The sequence below is a fragment of the Oryx dammah genome, unplaced genomic scaffold (assembly GCF_014754425.2).
Source record: "Oryx dammah isolate SB20612 unplaced genomic scaffold, SCBI_Odam_1.1 HiC_scaffold_5, whole genome shotgun sequence".
In the NCBI taxonomy this organism is placed as follows: domain Eukaryota; kingdom Metazoa; phylum Chordata; class Mammalia; order Artiodactyla; family Bovidae; genus Oryx; species Oryx dammah.
This window is the reverse complement of record NW_024070189.1, coordinates 93,898,949-93,918,452: the sequence shown is the minus strand read 5'-3', so window position 1 is coordinate 93,918,452 and position 19,504 is coordinate 93,898,949. Positions and strand designations below refer to the sequence as shown.

At 45.4% G+C, this 19,504-nt stretch overlaps 1 protein-coding gene across 1 annotated transcript in view; it reads left to right on the top strand.

Moving 5' to 3' along the window:
- Positions 1-3,228: 3,228 nt before the first annotated feature.
- Positions 3,229-19,504, top strand: part of LDLR (low density lipoprotein receptor) — a 34,377-nt gene continuing 18,101 nt past the window's right edge. Inside the window, exons 1-4 of the mRNA XM_040240665.1 lie at positions 3,229-3,426; positions 13,890-14,012; positions 15,593-15,715; positions 18,321-18,707. Of these exons, the coding sequence (XP_040096599.1) occupies positions 3,360-3,426; positions 13,890-14,012; positions 15,593-15,715; positions 18,321-18,707 (700 nt within the window). The 5' untranslated portion in view covers positions 3,229-3,359. The remainder of the gene's footprint in view (positions 3,427-13,889; positions 14,013-15,592; positions 15,716-18,320; positions 18,708-19,504) is intronic.

The window sequence follows — 19,504 nt, the reverse complement described above, 5'->3', positions numbered from 1 at the left end:
AGCAAATGAAACAATTGACAAAGGATTAATTCCCCAAATATACAAGCAGCTCATGCAACTCAATACCAGAAAAACAAATAACCCAATCAAAAAGTGGGAAAAAGACCTAAACAGACATTTCTCCAAAGAAGACGTACAGATGGCTAACAAACACATGAAAAGATGCTCAACAGCGCTCATTATTAGAGAAATGCAAATCAAAACTACAATGATATATCACCTCACACTGAGCAGAATGGCCATCATCAAAAATTCTGCAAACAATAAATGCTGGAGAGGGTGTGGAGAAAAGGGAACACACTTACACTGTTGGTGGGGGTGTAAATTGATACAGCCATTATGGAAGAAGGTATGGAGATTCCTTAAAAAACTAGGAATAAAACCACCATATGACCCAGCAATCCCACTCCTAGGCATATACCCTGAGGAAACCAAAACTGAAAAAGACACATGTATCCCATTGTTCACTGCAGCACTACTTACAATAGCTAGAACATGGAAGCAACCTAGATGCCCGTCAACAGATGAATGGATAAAGAAGTTGTAGTACATATGCACAATGGAATATTACTCAGCCTTAAAAAGGAATGCATTTGAGTCCATTCTAATGAGGTGGATGAACCTAGAACCTATTATACACAGTGAAGTAAGTCAGAAAGACAAAGATAAATATTGTATTCTAACACATATATACAGAATCTAGAAAAATGGTACTAAAGAATTTATTTACAGGGCAGCAATGGAGAAACAGACATAGAGAATAGACTTATGGACATGGGGAGAGGGGAGGAGAGGGTGAGATGTATGGAAAGAGTAATCTGGAAACATATTACCATATGTAAAATAGGTAGCCAATGGAAATTTGCTGTATGGCTGAGGAAACTCAAACAGGGATTCTTTATCAACCTAGAGGGGTGGGATGGGGAGGGAGATGGGCGGGAGGTTCAAAAGGGAGGGGATATGTGTATACCTATGACTGATTCATTTGGAGAAGGCAATGTCACCTCACTCCAGTACTCTTGCCTGGAAAATCCCATGGACAGAGGAGCCTGGTAGGTTGCAGTCCATGGGGTCTCCAACAGTCGGACATGACTGAGCAACTTCACTTTCGCTTTTCACTTTCATGCATTGGAGAAGGAAATGGCAACCCACTCCAGTGTTCTTGCCTGGAGAATCCCAGGGACGGCAGAGCCTGGTGGGCTGCAGTCCATGGGGTCACACAGAGTCGAATACGACTGAAGCGACTTAGCAGCATATATATATTTATATATATATAAATTTACTTAATCTTCACAAGAACCCTGAGTAAGTTACAGAAGAGCATATGGAGGCTCCAAGAAGTAGAGAAATTTAAACAGCGTGACTCCATCTTTGGGGCAATATATGCTTTTGTGGCAGGAACAGAAAGGACCTTGAAATTTCTGCAGACAGATTAAAGGGAGATCTGGGTAAAACTGTCCCAGAATTCTTGCCCAGGCTTGAGCCCTCCAGGAATGTTCTTTTCAGGGTTTTTGTAGCCCTTTTCCAGGCCTGTCCCTATATCTCCATATAACTAGCTCTGAACACATGTTAAGTAAGCTGAGTCCTCTCTGGAAGACAGTCTCTTCCTGGTAACCCTTTCCAGGGCTGTTGAGCAGAACAAGCCACTTACCACCAGATGGATCAGAGAAAGCTGGGCTTGCAACAGAAACTGAGTCTGTGAGGTCTTGTAAATTTTCAGAAGAGAAATCAAACCTAGTGCTCCTGACTTTGAGGGGGGAAAAAAAGGAGCATATGTTAATATGTTATAAGGAATGGAATGGAGGGTGACACATTCATAAATGTTGCAACTCCCAGAACTTGCCCATCCTTGTCAATTTCTGCAGGTAAGATTATTCATGATTTCATTTTGACCCTGACACTGAACCTGCCAAGTAAGGAAAGTAGGCATTACTTTCTCCCTGGTTTTTACCTCCTTCCCCCACCCTGCCCTCTCATCCGCTGCCTTGAGGCTTATGGGATCTTACTTCCCTGACCAGGTATGGAACCCACTCCCTCTTCAGTGAAAACATGGCATCCTAACCACTTGACCATGAGGGAAGTCCCAGTGTCCCATTTTTTTAATTGGCAAAGCTAAGGGACTCGCCCAAATTCTGTATGATTCAGAAGCTGGGGCTCTATACTGCCAGACACTGTCTATAAGTTTCTTCTCCTGGATTAATCACTGTTTTTCTTTCTGAGAGTTCAATTATCTCCTCTCTGCCTCTTTTCTGCCTTCTCTCCTGGGTTTCTCCGAAAGCCTGCTGAGAGGTTAGTACACCTGCCAAGCTCAGTTTGTAAAACCTCAGAGTACTCTGCTCGTTCCAGAGAGAACCCTCCCAAACTGCCAGACCCTTTGTAGGAGGGCTTTTTGGCAAGGGACCCTGGCAAGTTCATCAGTCTCCACCAAAGAGACACCCTGATTCTTAAAAGCTGTTCACCATCAGCTCTGGGTGGTTTCGGCATTCAGGTTCAGCTCTGAAATCTCTAGTTTGTTTTGATTTGGCTTTGGGGAGAGGAAGTGGCCACTCTGTTTGTTCAACCCTTTCTCGGAATAAGATAAATCAATATTTATGTCCAGACCCCAGGTATGAGGTCAGTTGATTTCAGAGATGTTTTGGCCCATAATTCATCCAAGTGCTGGATCCCACAAAACAAAATCAGTCTTTGCCAGTACTTTTGTGATGATTTTATTTAAATGCATCACTGATAACTGTTATGGGGCAATTTCGAAGAACCCTCTAAAACTATATATGATGAAACAGTTAAAATCTATAAACAATTCCTAGAAAGGAGAAGGCAAGTAGAGAAAAGTGGTGGGGGTTAAGTTTCCAACATCTCTAGTTTTTGGTTTTGAGTCAGAGGGGAGATGTCATTAGCCAATTAGACGATTTGGAAGGGCAGATCGAATCTTCTTTGGGCACCAAAAGGAACATAACAATCAAAATTTGAGAGAAATTTAAAGGAGATGCGGGATTTCATTTTGAGGGTGGGCGTGGGGGCGGCTCAGCTCTTCCTGCGACAAACCCTGCAGCCTGTCCGGGACCAGCTTTGGAAAGAACTGGAATCTGAGTCAGGGCTTCATGGGTTAAGGAGCCCATGTCACATCGGCCGTTTGAAACTCCTCCTCTCCAAACTCCTCCTCCCACAGTGAGGTGAAGATATTTGAAAATCACCCCACTGCAAACTCCTCCCTCTCCGGGAAACCTCACATAGAAATGCTGCAAATGACGGGCCCCGCGTGCAGTCGCGTCCGGGCCGCGCGAAGCCCGGGTTTCCAGAGCGGTCACTGCCAGCGGACAGCGGCCTGTGCCGGGGCGTGACAAGCGGAGGCTGGGATCATGAGGCTCGCGGGCTGGGGACTTCGCTGGGCCATCGCCCTGCTCATCGCTGCGGGGGAGGCTGCAGGTGAGGCTGGCTCCGGAAGCCCGCGCGGGATAGGGGTGAGCTCCTGAATTTGGGGAGCCCCTTGGTATTTTGGGGGGCCGGCGGGAGAGAAAATTAAAAATCATTCAATCCATGGAAGACGTGGGAAAATGGCACAAAGTCCTTCCCCAATGGCTGGATTGGGAAAAGGGTTCGGGGGATAGGTGTCTGAGGGGTCTGGGAGGGGAACGCGACGCGGCTTTCCCCACAAGTATCCCCACAATGGGGGACCACGCCCCTTTTCTTAGAGCCGGGTACGCTTTAGGAGGAGGTACTCCCTCCCAGAGTTATTCCAGGGGTGAGACGGACCCGAAAACCGGCTGCTCAGCCTGGAGGCCCTACGGGCGCTCCCCCACATCGTTTCACCCTCAGGGGTTACGGCCGCGGTCAAGTTGGCTTTGTGCTTCCCAAGGGCGCTGCTGCCTCTGGAAGCGGAGCGCGACTCGTCTAACCTGCACCAAGCTTCGGCCCTTAGCCACCTCCTCCACCCTCACCTTCGGCCCTGTGGGCCCTCCCCCGAGCTCCCATTGGGTGCCATTCGAACAGGCGAGCCTCGAGCCACACCCCTTGGCCAATGGGAGGCGGCGGTTGCTGAGGCCCGGGCGGCGCGGGGCGGGGCTGGCGCACGCCACGCGCCTCACCTAGATCTCCGTGAGGATGTCGAAGGCTATTCCTCGAGTCGTTCAGGGGTCCTATCACAAATGATGCGACAAGTCCCGGGCCCTTGGAGAAACTCTGCAAACGTAGATGAGGTGCCCGCTGAGCGCTTGAGCTCCGCTCGGCCAAGGCCTGTTTTCTCCTCTCTCTGCTATTATGCCTTCGTACCCACTTTGTCCTAGGGAGCTTCTCTGACCCCGCCCGACGGGGACGAGTTCGCAGACGTGACCCCCAGGCCACCTTCAAGGCCTCGGTTCCTTCCCAGTCTGAAACGTTGCCTAGAAACTCTAGTCCTTCCCGGATCGGACGTGAAGGGCACTTAATGGAGACTTTCATCCGTGCCTGGGCAGGGACCGAGAGTTGGGGACCGAATGGAACCCTTTGGGGTTGCCTTGTTTGTTCATAGGCGCTAAAATGAGTTCAGTTGAGCTGCTCTCATGACAACATGACAACCTTTCATTTTAGGGGATTTGAATTTTAGATTTGGGCAAGAGGCTGCTGCTGCTGCTGCTGCTGCTGCAAGAGGCTAGTTGGTGCAATATCCTGAGTTATCCAGTGGCTGAGAGAGACATTTGACCTCGCCCTGGATAATAAAGAAATGGTCCTTTTCCAACTTAACAACCAGCTGGGCCTAGAAAAGTATTGGAATTGTCCCCTGAACAGGATGCAGGAAGCCTTTTTTTTTAATGGGGGGCAGGGGTGGCTTTGAGCAGAGAACTTTGAGCTCTTGGAATCAGTACCTGTGACACACACATTGCAGTTTCCTCTGGGAGGAAAGGAAGGAGGATTTCAGCCACATGGCAGAGGGTTATTGTAATAATTCGGCCATTGGGTTGTGTGAAGCAGAGGGATGGTGGCTTGGAAAAGAGACAGTTGATGAGCCTGTATTTCACACACAGATCCACTCCTTTAAGAGGATATTAATGGCAGTGAAGTTTCATTGAGCAAGATATGTTGCTTCAGTTTCCTTTTTCACTGGGCAGCTTGAGGATCTGATGTATTTTGGTTCTCAAGGGGGCTCTGAGTCTGGGTGTGTTCCCCAAACTCCTGAGAGTGAGTGGGCAGCTATTAAATATCTGCCTGCAGTGTGGGAGACCTGGGTTCAATCCCTGAGTCCGGAAGATCCCTGGAAAAGGACATGGCAACCCACTCCAGTATTCTACTGTGTATTCCACTAAGTATCTACTGTGGCATTAACTTCATGACAAACATCTGTAGCAGCCCTGGCTACTCCAGTTTGCCCCGAGGGGCAGGAATTTCTTGTCTGTTTATTTTGGGAATGATAGTAATTGGAATCTTAACTGCTTGCTTTCCTTTAGCCAAATCAAAGTCAATTAATTGACAGTTGGGTGAGGGGTATCAAATATGCCAGGGACACACCCAAATTCAGAAAGTAGAGTGTTCCCACTAAGTTGTGTCTGCTTTAACAGAGGATAAGTTGGTTAGATAGCATCACTGACTCAAGAGACATGAATCTGAGCAAATTCTGGGAGATAGCAGAGAACAGAGGAGCCTGGCATGCTGCAATCCGTGAGATCAGGAAGAGTCGGACACAATTTAGTCATTGAACAACAACTGCTTTAACAACAAGCCCCAGGGGGATTCACTGGTCATTGTCAGGCATATTTATCTTTCAGGGCAACACTCACTAAAGATAGGGAGAATGTTTCTGAGACTGCAAACCTTTAAGAGAAATATCTGCCTCATTCTGTCTTTCTAGGGCATTTCTGCTCATATCTGTAGGGTTCCTCCCCTAATAAGACCCAATTCCAGATGCCTTTTTTGCTCAGTGCTTTGATTGCCTTTCACATTCCACATTCAGTATGCTAACAGCATCCACAATCTGCTCCGCTGTCTAGCAAGTAACCATGTGTTGCTAAGACACCATGCAAGTAGTCAGCAGTGAACAGTGATAGAAACTGGTTACCCCTCAAAGGAGCAGACGACAAACTACCACGGAGATCACCTCCGGGGAAAATACCTTGGTTGCCCCTCTTGTGGGAAAGAGCACTGGTAAAAGGATTTTTCATTCATTTTCTGGTAAGACTCTTAGCTTCAGCCATTTTTTTTTCTCTTTTTTTTTTTTAAAGATTTTTTTGGTGTGGAACATCTTTTTTTGAAAGTCTTTATTGAATTTGTTATGATGTTGCTTCTGTTTTATGTTTTGTTTTTTTTTGGCTCTGAGGCCTATGGGATCTTAGCTTCCCAACCAGGGATTGAACCCACATCCCTTGTACTGGAAGGCGAGGTCCCAACAACTGGACCACCAGGTCATTTCTTTTTCAAGAAAATGATTCCAAGTATTTATTTTTTAATTTTTTTTTTTGTCCATGCCTCTCGACTTGTAGGATCTTAGTTCCCTGGCCGGGGGTTGAACGCAGGCCCTGGCAGTGAAAGCTGCTGCTACTGCTAAGTCACTTTAGTCATGTCCGACTCTGTGTGACCCCATAGACGGCAGCCCACCAGGCTCCCCCGTCCCTGGGATTCTCCAGGCAAGAACACTGGAGTGGCTTGCCATTTCCTTCTCCAATGCATAAAAGTGAAAAGTGAAAGTGAAGTCTCTCAGTCCGACCCTCAGTGACCCCATGGACTGCAGCCTACCAGGCTCCTCCATCCATGGGATTTTCCAGGCAAGAGTACTGGAGTGGGGTGCCATTCACTGAGCCCTAAACTCAGGACCACCAGGGAATTCCCTCCATGTATTATTTTGGTTTTCCTGAACAACCACTATCTTCAGTATCCGCGGAAGGAAAACCTTGAAAGCATTTACCACCTCATATGTGTGCTGGCGAAAAAGCAGAAATATATATTCTCCTTTTCTGTTTCGATAACCTTGTTCCTGACTCCTCACCCGTGACAGGAGAGGTCTACGGGCTAGAGTTTCAATTGTTTTCTGTTTTTGCGGGGGAGAGGGGTGTTGCTTATGTAATTTTAGGCATCCCCAGTATGAGGAGTTATGGGATGTGGCGCTCTGATTTGCTTTTGCTGAAATTCAACTGAAACTGACATACCAAACCCAAACCTTGCTTGTGGAACTGGGAGGAAATAAGAAAGAGCTGTCTGTTTCATTGGGCTGTGGTGTTTGAAATAGGACTAGTTCTGACTCCTTGCTCAGGTCAGGGTTGCCCACTGCCGGGACACCTATCTTGAGGTGTTCTCCTGGGTGCTCACCGTCATTTACCCTCGGCCATATGAGCAAGGCCACGAGACATTTCCTAGCTGACTGCTGTTGGTAATGGTGAAATCCATTCACTTTTCATTCAGACGTTACAGCTGATGGCCAGCTGGATGAACAGCTGTTCAGGTAGAAATATGTAGTAGTAGGCTCTTCTTGTTGGTAGGGTCTTCAGCCATCTATGACAAGAAAATATTTGATTACCTGTTGCCCAGGGGAGGGCTCGTTGGTGTCCAGGGAAGGGGGTTGTTGTTCTTTCTCTCTCTTACTTTTGTTATTATTGTAATTTTTATTTTTGGCTGTGCTGGATCTTTGTTGCGAGGTGGGGGCTCTCTAGTTTGTGGGCTTAGTTGCAGAATGTGGGATGTTAGTTCCCCAGTCAGGGATCGGACCCAGCGCCCCTGCATTGGGAGTGCAGAATGCAGAGGACCACCAGAGAAGATCCTCCTTATCCCTATTTAAAGGGCTTTAAGATGGTTTAATGTTTCTAGCCTTTCCAGTAGGGCTTCCCTGGTGGCTTAGACGGTAAAGAATCTGGCTGCAATGCAGGAGACCTGGGTTTGATTCCTGGGTTGGGAAGATCCCCTGGAGAAGGAAATGGCAACCCTCTCCGGTATTCTTGCCTGGAGATCCCATGGACACAGGAGCCTGGTGGGGTACAGTTCATGGCGTTGCAAAAGAGTTGGACACGACTGAGCGACTAACACTTTCATTTTTGCATTTTCAAAATGATTTAATATTTTTAGCCTTTCCAGTAGCACATTCCGCGTGTGAGATGGTTCCTTGGGCAAAGTGGATTAGCAATGATTGAAACTGCCATCTCCTGGCTGGGAGAGCAGATGGCAGAAGTTCCTCCTCCAGAATCCTCCTCCTCTGTAGAGAATGTCCTTTGCCTGAACTTCCTTTTTTTCAAAAAAACTTTTTTTTTTCTGAGAGTCCTGGAATTTTGATTGCTTTTTACCCACCCCATTCGGGAAGTCAGAAGTGAGTCATTTCCTTTTTCAGGCATAATCACAATTCAGCTGTGAGTCAGTGGGTGTGGGGTATATTGCAGAGGCACCTCAGGGGGTGATGTCCTGTCTGGATCAGTAGCTGGGCGATGCATTATCAGTCTGTCTTCTGATAGGGCAGATTCTAGAGCTCAGCTCATTTGAATCTCCTGAGCTCTCCACTGGGGTTACCTCCAGCTTGGTCTCTTTGTAAGTTCAGTTACCAAGTTCTGTTGATGCTTCTAAATACTCCTTGTATGTATTTCTCTCTTTATCACCTATAGCGTCCTCTACCCCTCCACTCATCTCTCTCCTAACCTCACTTGACTGTTCCTCTGGGTAGGAACATCGGACAACGAGCTTTGAAGACCCAGAATTTGTTTCTTTTGAATTAAAGATGCAATTGACATACTATAAAATCGACAGATAAGAGTTCAGTGAGTTATGATAGACATCTACTTCCGTGTAGTCATCTCTCATTAGGACCTAGAGGACTTCTCTCCCCCCAGGAAGTTCCAGCTCTCTTCAGCTTACTCACCTGCCAGACACAGACCAGAGGCACCTCTAATCTGATTTCTGTCATTGTGAAAAGTGAAAGTGTTAGTCACTCAGTTGTGCTGACTCTTTTCAACCCCATGGACCCACCAGGCTCCTCTGTCCATGGGATTCTCCAGGCAAGAATACTGGAGTGGGTTGCCAGTTCCTTCTCCAGGGGCTTTTCCCGACCCAGGGATCAAACCTGCATCTCCTGCATTGCAGGCAGATTGTTTACGTCTCAACCACCAGGAAAGCCCAGTTTCTATCATTATCGGTTAGTTGTGCCTGAGCTAGAATGGCACATGAACGGCACTTGAGCAAAAGAAACTGGACAGGGAATTCCCTGACTGTCCAGTGGTTAGGACTCCGAGCTTCCACTGTAGGGGGAAGAAGCTTGATTCCTGGTTGAGGAATTAAGATCCCACAAACCACACTGCTCAGTGGGGGGGAAAAAAAAGCTTTGGACCTTTTTGAACTTGACATTGTTATACACCTGTGTTAATAATTCTTCTGGGTCCCAGGGACTTTGCACTTTAAAATTTCACAGATTCTGCCCTGTTGCCCTCTGAAGAGATGAAACTAGAAGAGTTCCACTTTTCCAAAATCTTTGCCCAATAATATGATGGACCTGTCTCTGATTGGGGCATACCAGCTGAACAAATCTTGTTTTGACTCAGGCCTTGGGCTCTGATGGTTTCATGCTGAAAGGAAGAAAAAGACATTCCTTATTCTCCAGGAGTTTAAATCTAGGCTGGGGGACTTGGTAAACAAATGCTTTCGATCTCGTATGTTAGGAGTGAGAAATGGGTGTTTTAGGAGCTCTTGTATGCGTGCATGCTAAATCACTTCCAGTTGTGTCCAACTCTTTGCGACCCCGTGGACTGTAGCCTGCCAGGCTCCTCTGTCCGTGGGATTCTCCAGGCAAGAATCCTGGAGTTGGTCGCCATGCCCTCCTCCAGGAGATCTTTCTGACCCAGGGATCGAGCTGTGACTCTTACCATCTCCTGCATTGGCAGGTGGGTTCTTTACCACCAGCACCACCTGGGAAGCCCACGGGCTGCTAAACCCAGTTTCGGGGAAGGTTAGCTTCGAAGCTGAACTGTTAGGCAAGTAAAGAGGAGGGAGTTAGGAGGGGACGTTGTACCAGATTGGACCGCAGAGCTTTGGGATCTGAGGTTGTGAAACTTTCTTTTACCAGATCCAGCATGTTTTCCTTAATATAATTATTTGTCATATACCTATGCTATCATCTGGTGTACATTAAAAACCACAATTATACAGAAAAGCAGATATGTTAAAAAGGTGAGATAAAAATCAAACACATAACATTTTAAAATATCTTGTTATTTGTGATGTCTTCCTACTATAGTTAAAAATCTCAAATCATGATGTAGTGGGGACAAGGTTTCTTTTTTTCCTTTATATCCCTATATATGAAGTAACATATATATATGTATATATTGCTAAGTCGCTTCAGTCGTGTCCGATTCTGTGCGACCCCATAGATGGCAGCCTGCCAGGCTCCCCCGTCCCTGGGATTGTCCAGGCAAGAATACTGGAGTGGGTTGCCATTTCCTTCTCCAATGCATAAAAGTGAAAAGTGAAAGTGAAGTCTCTCAGTTGTGTCTGACTCTTAACGACCCCATGGACTGCAGCCCACCAGGCTCCTCCATCCATGGGATTTTCCAGGCAAGAGTACTGGAGTGGGGTGCCATTGCCTTCTCCAATATATATATATATATAGTAAAGTATATTTGATTTACAATGTTGTGTTAGTTTCAGTGATTCAGATTCTTTTTCAATTTCTTTTCCCTTACACATTATTACAAGATAATTGAGTATATAGTTCCCTGTGCTACATAGTAGGTCCTTGTTGGTTATCTATTCTATATATGGTAACGTGTATGTGTCCATCTCAATCTCCTAATTTATCTGTCCCTCACTTCTTTCCTCTTTGATAACCATAATCTGTTCTCTATGTCTGTGGGTCTAATTTCTGTTTTAAATCAGTTCATTTTAATCTTTTTTTTTAAAGATCCCACATATAAATGATATTGTATAATATTCATCTTTCTCTACCTGGCTTACTTCACTTAGTATGATAATCTCCAGGTTTATCCATGTTGCTGCAAATTGCATTATTTCGTTCTTTTTTATTGCCAAGCGTTAAGGGCAAGGCTGATGATTAGCAGTTGGACACAGGGAGCCATACTTCAAAGAGTGCCTTTGATCATTCTTATTTTTATGGCTTGACCTTCCACCATATCTAATTAGGTCTGTTTTTATCTTGTACGTTGAGGGTAAGAGGGGCAAAACGCTCACTAGTAGGAATCAACTTGTCAGTACCACCCTCTAAGGTCGTGAAGTTTGCACATTTACTTTCACTGACAGCTCATTAACTTAAACTTGGTCCCATGGCCACACCTGGCTGCAAAGGAAGCTGGGAAATTATAGATCCTCCCTTGAGTAATGTGCTCAGTTAAAACTTGAAGGTCTCAAACTTCCCTGGTGCTCCAGTGTTTAAGAATCCACCTGGCAATGCAAGGGACGTCGGTTGGAGCCCTGGTCTGGGACGATCCCACGTGCCATGGAGCAACTAATCCCGTGCACCACATCTATTGAACCTACACGCCTGAGCCTGTACACTGCAACTAGAGAGCGGCCCCTGCTCACTGCCCCTAGAGAAAGCCCTCACATAGCAACGAAAACACGGCACAGCCAACACGTAAATAAATAAATCTCTAAAAACTTACGAGTGTTTAAAGAGAATGTGCATGCGTGTGTGCTCGGCCATGTCCGACTCTCTGCGACCCCGTGGACTGTAGCCCACCCAGCTCCTCTGTCCATGGGATTCTCCAGGCAAGAATCCTGGAGTCGGTTGCCATTTCCTCCTCCAGGGGATCTTCCCGACCCAGGGATCAAACCGAAGTCTCCTGTGTCTCGTGCATTGCAGGCATATATTCTTTACCATCTGAGCCACCTGGAAAGTCCACTTAAAGAGAATATCAAGGGGAAAAAAAATCTGAATACATAAAAGACACAAAGCATGTAAGATCTTGAATCTTCTCCCATATGCAGAATAAAGGAAGAAGAGACTTCTTGCATGAGAAGAATCATTCAAGGATCAAGGATCTTTTTGTCTGGAAGTTTCTCCCAGGAATGTACTAATTCTGGAGACATAGTTTATGCCTTGCGCATGAAGAGTTCATTAATTGCCTTTGTGCAAAATGAGCAAATGAATACATTTTGTGCAAACTATTAAACTATTTTTTGGGGGGTTTTAGTCAACATTCAAAATAAAGTGATAAAAGAAAAAAACGTTCTTCTTAACGAAAGTAGTGAAAAATATAATTAAACGTAGCCATCAGCCCGAACTTATATTTTACATATCATTTGCCTTCAGAATATCCCATCATGAGGAAATTTCTGCTAGCTTCTTCTTTCTTGGTCTTATTTCCTTATCCTGAGATAAACTGGATCATAATTTTTATTAACTGTGTTACTTTAGATTACGAAGGGGATCAAAGTCTATATTTAAAGATTAAAGGAGTAATACCAATTTTATTACCGGCCAATAAAAGTTTATTGGAAGCCTGGTGTGCTGCAGTCCATAGCGTCCGTAAGAGTCTGACAGAACTGAGTGACTGAAATGACTGACCCACTCCAGTATTCTGGCCTGGAGAATTCCACGGACTGTATAGTCCATGGGGTCACAAAGAGTCGGAATGAGCAACTTTCACAATAAAAGTTTGCTTTGATCATAGCTCACACGTAACAGTGACCCTGAATCAAAGCATGATTCCTGACACTAAATGCAGTCAGTATTATTTTGCTCTGTGTGCTTGGTCTCTCAGTTGTGTCTGACTCTTTGCAACCCCATAGACTGTAGCCCGCCAACCTCCTCTGTCCATGGGGATTCTCCAGGTAAGAATACTGGAGTGGGTTGCCTTGCCCTCCTCCTGGGAATCCTCCTCACCCAGGGATCATACCCAGGTCTCTCGAGTTGCAGGCAGATTCTTTACCATCTGAGCCACAAGGTGTAAAAGTTGTATATTTTAGGGGGCTTCCCTCATGGCTCAGGAGTAGAGAATCTGCCTGCCAATGTAGGAGACACAATTCCGATTCCTGGTCCGGGAAGATCTCACATGCCTCGGAGCAAGTAAGCCTGTGCACCACGACTACTGAAGCCTGTGGGCCTAGAACCTGTGCTCTGCCACAAGAGATGCTACCACACTGAGAAGCCAGAGCACCACAGCTGGAGAGCAGCCCCCACTCCGGGAGACAGTGAAGGACAAGGAAGCCTGGTATGCTGCTGTCCATGGGGTCGAAAAGAGCTGGACGCAGCTCTGCGACTAAACAGCAACAACCCATTTATTTAGATCTGAAATTTAGTTATATGATTACCTCCTCTGCTGGATCTCTGCTCTCTGACCTCTACATTAATAATCTCTCATAACTTATATACCCTTTTGGGGGGGGGCTGTGCTGGGTCTCAGCTGCATCACGTGGGCTTCTTGGGGTGCACGAGCTTAGTTGCCCCGTGGCAGGTGGGATCTTAGTTCCCCAACTAGGGGAACTAAGTGTCTCCTGTACTGTAAGGTGGGTTCTTAACCACAGAAGCACAAGAGAAGTCCCAATTTTTATCTTTAGTTCCTTTCTACCTACTGGAGAAAGCTTTTCAAGTTTTCCTCCAGCTTAATGCTTTTGCAGTTTCAATTTTCCTTGGTCCTGTCTCCAGTACAGGTTTGTGACATGCTAAATCAGGTCCTTTTCTTTGCTATTGTGCACCCAGGTTCTACTATTTTGTCCCCATCGCCCAATGGATCCACACTTTGGACTCACCAACCATGATGTCAGAATCTCACACTGGGGATGAATCTCTTTTTAGGAAGTGTTCTTCGCATCCTCCACTATACTTTTGGTTCAGTCAGCTTAATTGTTGTTCGTGTTTGATTTCCTGGAGACCTGACTGCTGCAATAGGATTGTATTTCTGGTTCATTCTTCACTTGGCAGGAAAGAGACACAAAGAATTCGGTCATTTTGTAATCCGAGCCCTGATTCTTCCTTCTCCTTTCCTTCTCTTTAGTGGAAGACAACTGTGGGAGAAATGAGTTTCAGTGCCGAGATGGGAAATGCATCTCCTATAAGTGGGTTTGTGATGGGACCGCCGAGTGCCAAGACGGCTCTGATGAATCCCAGGAGACGTGTAGTGAGTTTATCTCCCCGCCTTTGGACATGACATGTGTCCTAACCTTTTCTTTTTAACTCCTTTTTTTTTTTTAATCTAAGTATAGTTGTGTTACACTTAAACATTTTCAATTTTAATTTTCAATGTGTTAATTTCTATTGGATGGCAAAGTGATTTGATGATAGCGGGTGACAGACGTGGTAGAAATTGGCAAGCATACTAATGTATGTCTTGTCGTCTATGAATTGGGAGATGAGCAGAGAAGATATTGGGCTTTCCAGGCGGGTCAGAGGTAAAGAATCCACTTGCAATGCAGGAGATGTAAAAGACTCGGATTTGATCCCTGGGTCAGGAAGATCCCCTGGAGGAGGGTATGACACCCCACTCCAGGATTCTTGCCTAGTATTCTTCCATGGACAAAGGAGCTTGGCGAGCTATAGACCATGGAGTCGCAAAGAACTGGAGAGGACTGAAACGCTTAGCATGCACACAGAGACGATATTATTGGAACTTTCCTTTAAAGGCTCTTTTTTTTTTCCTTTGAGGTTCATGTTACACAGATTAGCCCTTTTTTAAGATTGTTTTTTTTGGTGGGCCATTTTTAAAGTCTTTATTAAATTTGTTATAATATTGCTTCTTAATGATTTAGGTTTTTGGCTTCAAGGCATGGGGGTCTTAGCTTCCCAACCAGGATCGAACCTTGACCCTGTGTTAGAAGGCAAAGTCTTAACCATTGGACTGCCAGGGAAGTCCCACAAATTAGCCTTTTTGTGTGTTTGTTTTTTGTTTTCTTGGCCACTCCAGGTGGCTTTTGGGATCTTAGTTTCCCAACCAGGGATCGAACCTATAACAGCTGCAGTGGAAGCTTAAGAGTCTTAACCACTGAATTAGGCCATTGGGGGTAGGAATAAAATAGGAATTTGGGATTAACAGTTGCATACTACTATATATAAAATAGATAGTCAACAAGGACCTACTGTATAGCACAAGGAACTATATTCAATATCTTGTAATAACCTATAATGGAAAAGAATCTGAAAAAAATACATATATATACACACACACATGTATAACTGAGTCACTTTGCTGTACACCTGAAATTAACACAACATTGTAAATCAACTGTGCAATTTTTTTAAAAAGCCACCCCAAAATTTTAAATTTAAAAAAACTGACCAGTTTAGTAGCGTTAGTGTATTGCAACCACCACTTCTATCTCATTCCAAAACCTTTGCAACACCTAGCATCTAACTTAAAAAAAAAAATTATTTTTCTGCGCTGGGTCTTAAGTGCAGCATGCAAGACCTTCAGTCTTCCTCGTGGTATGCGGGATCTTTAGCTGTGGTATGTGGTATCTAGTTCCCTGACCAGGGATTGAACCCAGGCCCCCTGCATTGGGAGCATGGAGTCTTAACCACCAGACCCCCAGGGAAGTCCTCAGCAACTAATTTTTAATAAGTTCCATTAAATTTCCTTCATTTTGGTCCAGAAAAGTGAGCCTGAATCTCCTATCAGAAAACTCTGGGTTCTTCCCTTGCAGAGCTCGGAGTGGCAAGGCCGTCTTGCCTCTGAGTTAAGGTTCAGTTCTGTTTCTCCCATAGAGTCTGTCACCTGCAAGATGGGAGACTTCAGCTGTGGGGGCCGTGTCAACCGCTGCATTTCGGAGTCCTGGAGATGCGATGGCCAGAAGGACTGCGAGAATGGCTCAGACGAGGAAGGCTGTCGTAAGTGGGGTCCCTTGTCTGGTGGCCCGTGGATCCTAGCCGTGTCCAAGTGACCTGACTGGGTTCCCGGCTGAGGTCAGAGTTTGTTCCAAACCATAGAGAGTTTCAGACAGGAAGGCACTCTGCAGCAGGTTCTGTCTTGCCTCTTTGATTTTATTCATTATTTATAATTTATTTTCTAAGTGTGTAGATTTTTAAAAAACAAAGTAAGGCTCTTAAAAAAAAAAAAAAACACCCTGGGGGAAATTTAAATAATTGAGATCACATCAAATCTTCAAGTTGACAAAATATGAACCCCCCTGAGAGAGTATTTAAAAAAAAAAAACAACCTAAAAAGTGAGTGTTTGCTTAGTGATGCATATCTAACCTTGGTTCTCACTGGGGAGCATTTTAAAATAAAAGGGATTGGGCCTTTTTTCCAAGTGTTTTATTTTTTCTTCCAGCTTTACTGAGATATAGTTGACATGTAACATGGTGTGAGTTTAGTGTCCAGTGTGATGATTTGATATATATTGTGAAATGATTACCACAATAGGGTTATTTAACACATTCATCATTTCACATAATTACTGTTTCTTTTGACTCTTTAATAATACCAGCATAAGCAACAAGGCCCTATTGTATAGGGCAGGGAAACTATAGTCAATATTCTGTGATAAACTATAATGGAAAGGAATATGAAAAAGAATACATTTATGTATAACTGAGTCACCTTGCTGCAGAGCAGAAATTAACACACCATTGGAAATCAACTATACTTCAATCCAACTTTAAAAAAAGAATTATTAAACTCCATGCTCAATGGGGGAAAAAAAAAGATTGACATGTATGTACAATAAAACTGAAGAAGTTAAAAAACAATAATAGTACCATCAAACCCAGGAGGTGGGAGGATGAGTAAAATAGAGGAGGGAGATTAATAGGAACCAACTTCTTCCTGTAAAATAAATAAGTCACAGTGATGTGATGCACAGCATGGTAAATGTAGTCAATAAGATGGTGATAACCTTGTAGGGTGACACACAGTAGGTAGACTTAGATTGGTGATCATTTTGTGCTGTCTAAAGTCACTGAATCACTGTGTTGCACACCTGGAAACTAACACAGCTTTGTAAGGCAATTATACTTCAACTTAAAAAGTCCAGTATGGGCTTCCCTGATAAGCCGGTTGGTAAAGAATCTGCCTGCAATGCAGGAGACCTAGGTTCAGTCCCTGGGTTGGGAAGATCTCCTGGAGAAGGGAAAGGCTACCCACTCCAGTATTCTGGCCTGGAGAATTCTGTGGACTGCATAGTCCATGGGGTCACAAAGAGTGGGACACGACTGAGCGACTTTCACTTTCAGAAAGCCCAATGTCATTGTAAATAAAAACAAGCAAATAATAATAATAACGGCAACAGTTTTTATTTTTATTTTTGGCTACTCTGAGTGGCTTTTGGGATCTTAGTTCCTCCACCAGGAATGGAACCTGGGCCCTTGGCAGTGAGAGCCTGGAGCCCTAACCACTGGACTGTCAGGGAAGTCCCCAGCCATTTTTTGGTTTTGTTCTGTTTTTTTAAAGCCGAAATTACCTCCTTTTCATTTTATAAGTAATACAATGTGACATTTAAAGTGCTGTCTCTATGCTTCCTCTGAACCTGAATGCATTATTTTCAGGGAGATATCTGAGCTGAAGGTCAAGGAGGATGATCACGTTTACTATCTGGTATTTCAAAAACAACTGTTTCTCTGGTCGGATCAAAATATTCTACTTTACCTTCCTTCAACACCCAATTTCCAAACGTTCAGAGCTGCTCAAGGACCACTAATAAAATGAAGGAGGCTTTGAATAGTAAAGTGAAGTGAAAGTCACTCTTGGTGACCCCACGGTCTATACAGTCCATGGAATTCTCTAGGCCAGAATACTGGGGTGGGTAACCTTTCCCTTCTCCAGGGCATCTTCCCAACCCAGGGAACAAACCCAGGTCTCCTGCATTGCAGGCAGATTCTTTACCAGCTAAGCCACAAGGGAAGCCCTTGAATAGTGAAGGAACACTTAATTATAAGTTGCCTGCGAGCGTGCTCAAGTCCCTCAGTTGTGTCCGATTCTTTGTGACCCCATGGACTGTAGTCCGCCAGGCTCCTCTGTCCATGGGATTCTCCGGGCAAGAATACTGGAGTGGGTTGCCATTTCCTCCTCCACTCAGCCATTTTTTTAAACTAAAGTATATTTATTTACAGTGTTGGGTTAGTTCTAGGTGTAGAGCAAAGTGATTCAGTACACTCACACATGCATTCTTCTTCCTATTCTTTTCCACTATATTTATTATAAGATGCTGACTATAGTTCCCTGCGCAAACTCTCAAATATAGGTTCCCGTGTACCTTTACACCCCAGTCCTCACAGTAACGCTTTGAGATAGGAACAGATGAGGAAACTAAGGCCCCAAAGGGGGCCCAGGAACTGGGTGGTTGTCGGCCAGGTCCTCTAACCACTGCCTGGAGTCTACTCACTGCGCTCTGGCCTCTCCTCAGCTCAGTATCCCCATCTGTGCAATGGGTTGGTGTCGGGATTGGGGAGTGGTTTCCCCGGTGACCAGGCTGTCCTCTCCTGTCGGTCCCCGCAGCCCCCAAGACGTGCTCCCAGGATGAGTTCCGTTGCAATGACGGCAAGTGCATTGCCCCGAAGTTCGTCTGTGACTTGGACCTGGACTGCTTAGATGGCTCGGATGAGGCGTCCTGCCCCGTGCCCACCTGCGGCCCTGCCAACTTCCAATGCAACAGCTCCATGTGCATCCCCCAGCTCTGGGCCTGCGATGGTGACCTCGACTGTGACGATGGCTCAGACGAGTGGCCAAAGCACTGTGGGAGCCCCCACCCATCAGGCCCCCCGCAGGATGACAACCCCTGCTCGGCCCTCGAGTTCCACTGCGGCAGTGGCGAGTGCATCCACTCCAGCTGGCGTTGCGACCGTGACCCTGACTGCAAGGACAAGTCTGACGAGGAGAACTGCGGTAGGGGCGCCTCGGAAATCCCCTCACCCAGGCTGGGGGCTCCCCTGGCAGGGGACAGGGGTGGGGCAGTGCCTTTCGGGGGTTAAATGATTCCACATCACACAATAAGAAAGTCAGTCCTGGACTTCCTTGGTGGTCCAGTGGTTAAGACTCTGCTCTTTCAGTGCGGGGGTGGGGGTTGGATCCCTGGTCAGGGAACTAAGATCCCATATACCTTAGCTCCGTCAAAAAAAGAAAAGGAACATTGCTTCCAAAGGTCTTATCTCCAACTATAATGAATCCTTGATGGGATGATTCAGATACAAGAAAAGAAAGAGCTAATATCTGGCATAAAGAATATGATATCCAAAGATATCTTCAGATCATATTCAAGGCAACATGGTGTCAATAAAACATGATAAGCACCTAAAAAAAAAAATTACCAAAAGTCAGTCCCATTTCATGTTCCTTTCGGTCTTTCTGATCACATAGAGGACACTGTCTTCCAAAGGAGTTCCCTTTTGAATGCCTGTTTATTTATTTATTTTTAAAATGTCTTATTATTTGAGTTCATCTACTTACTTGTTGGTTGTGTTGGGTCTTCACTGTTGCAAGAGGGCCTTCTCTAGTTGTGGTCTGTGGGCTTTTCTTGCTGCAGAGCACAGGCTCTAGGCGCACAGGTTCAGTACTTGCAGCACACCGGTTTAGTTGCTGGGTGCTGCAGAAGACCTCCCCAGACCCGGGATGAAACCCATGTCCCCTGTATTGGGTGGCAGATTCTTATCTACTATACCACCAGGGAAGCCCCTCGAACCCCT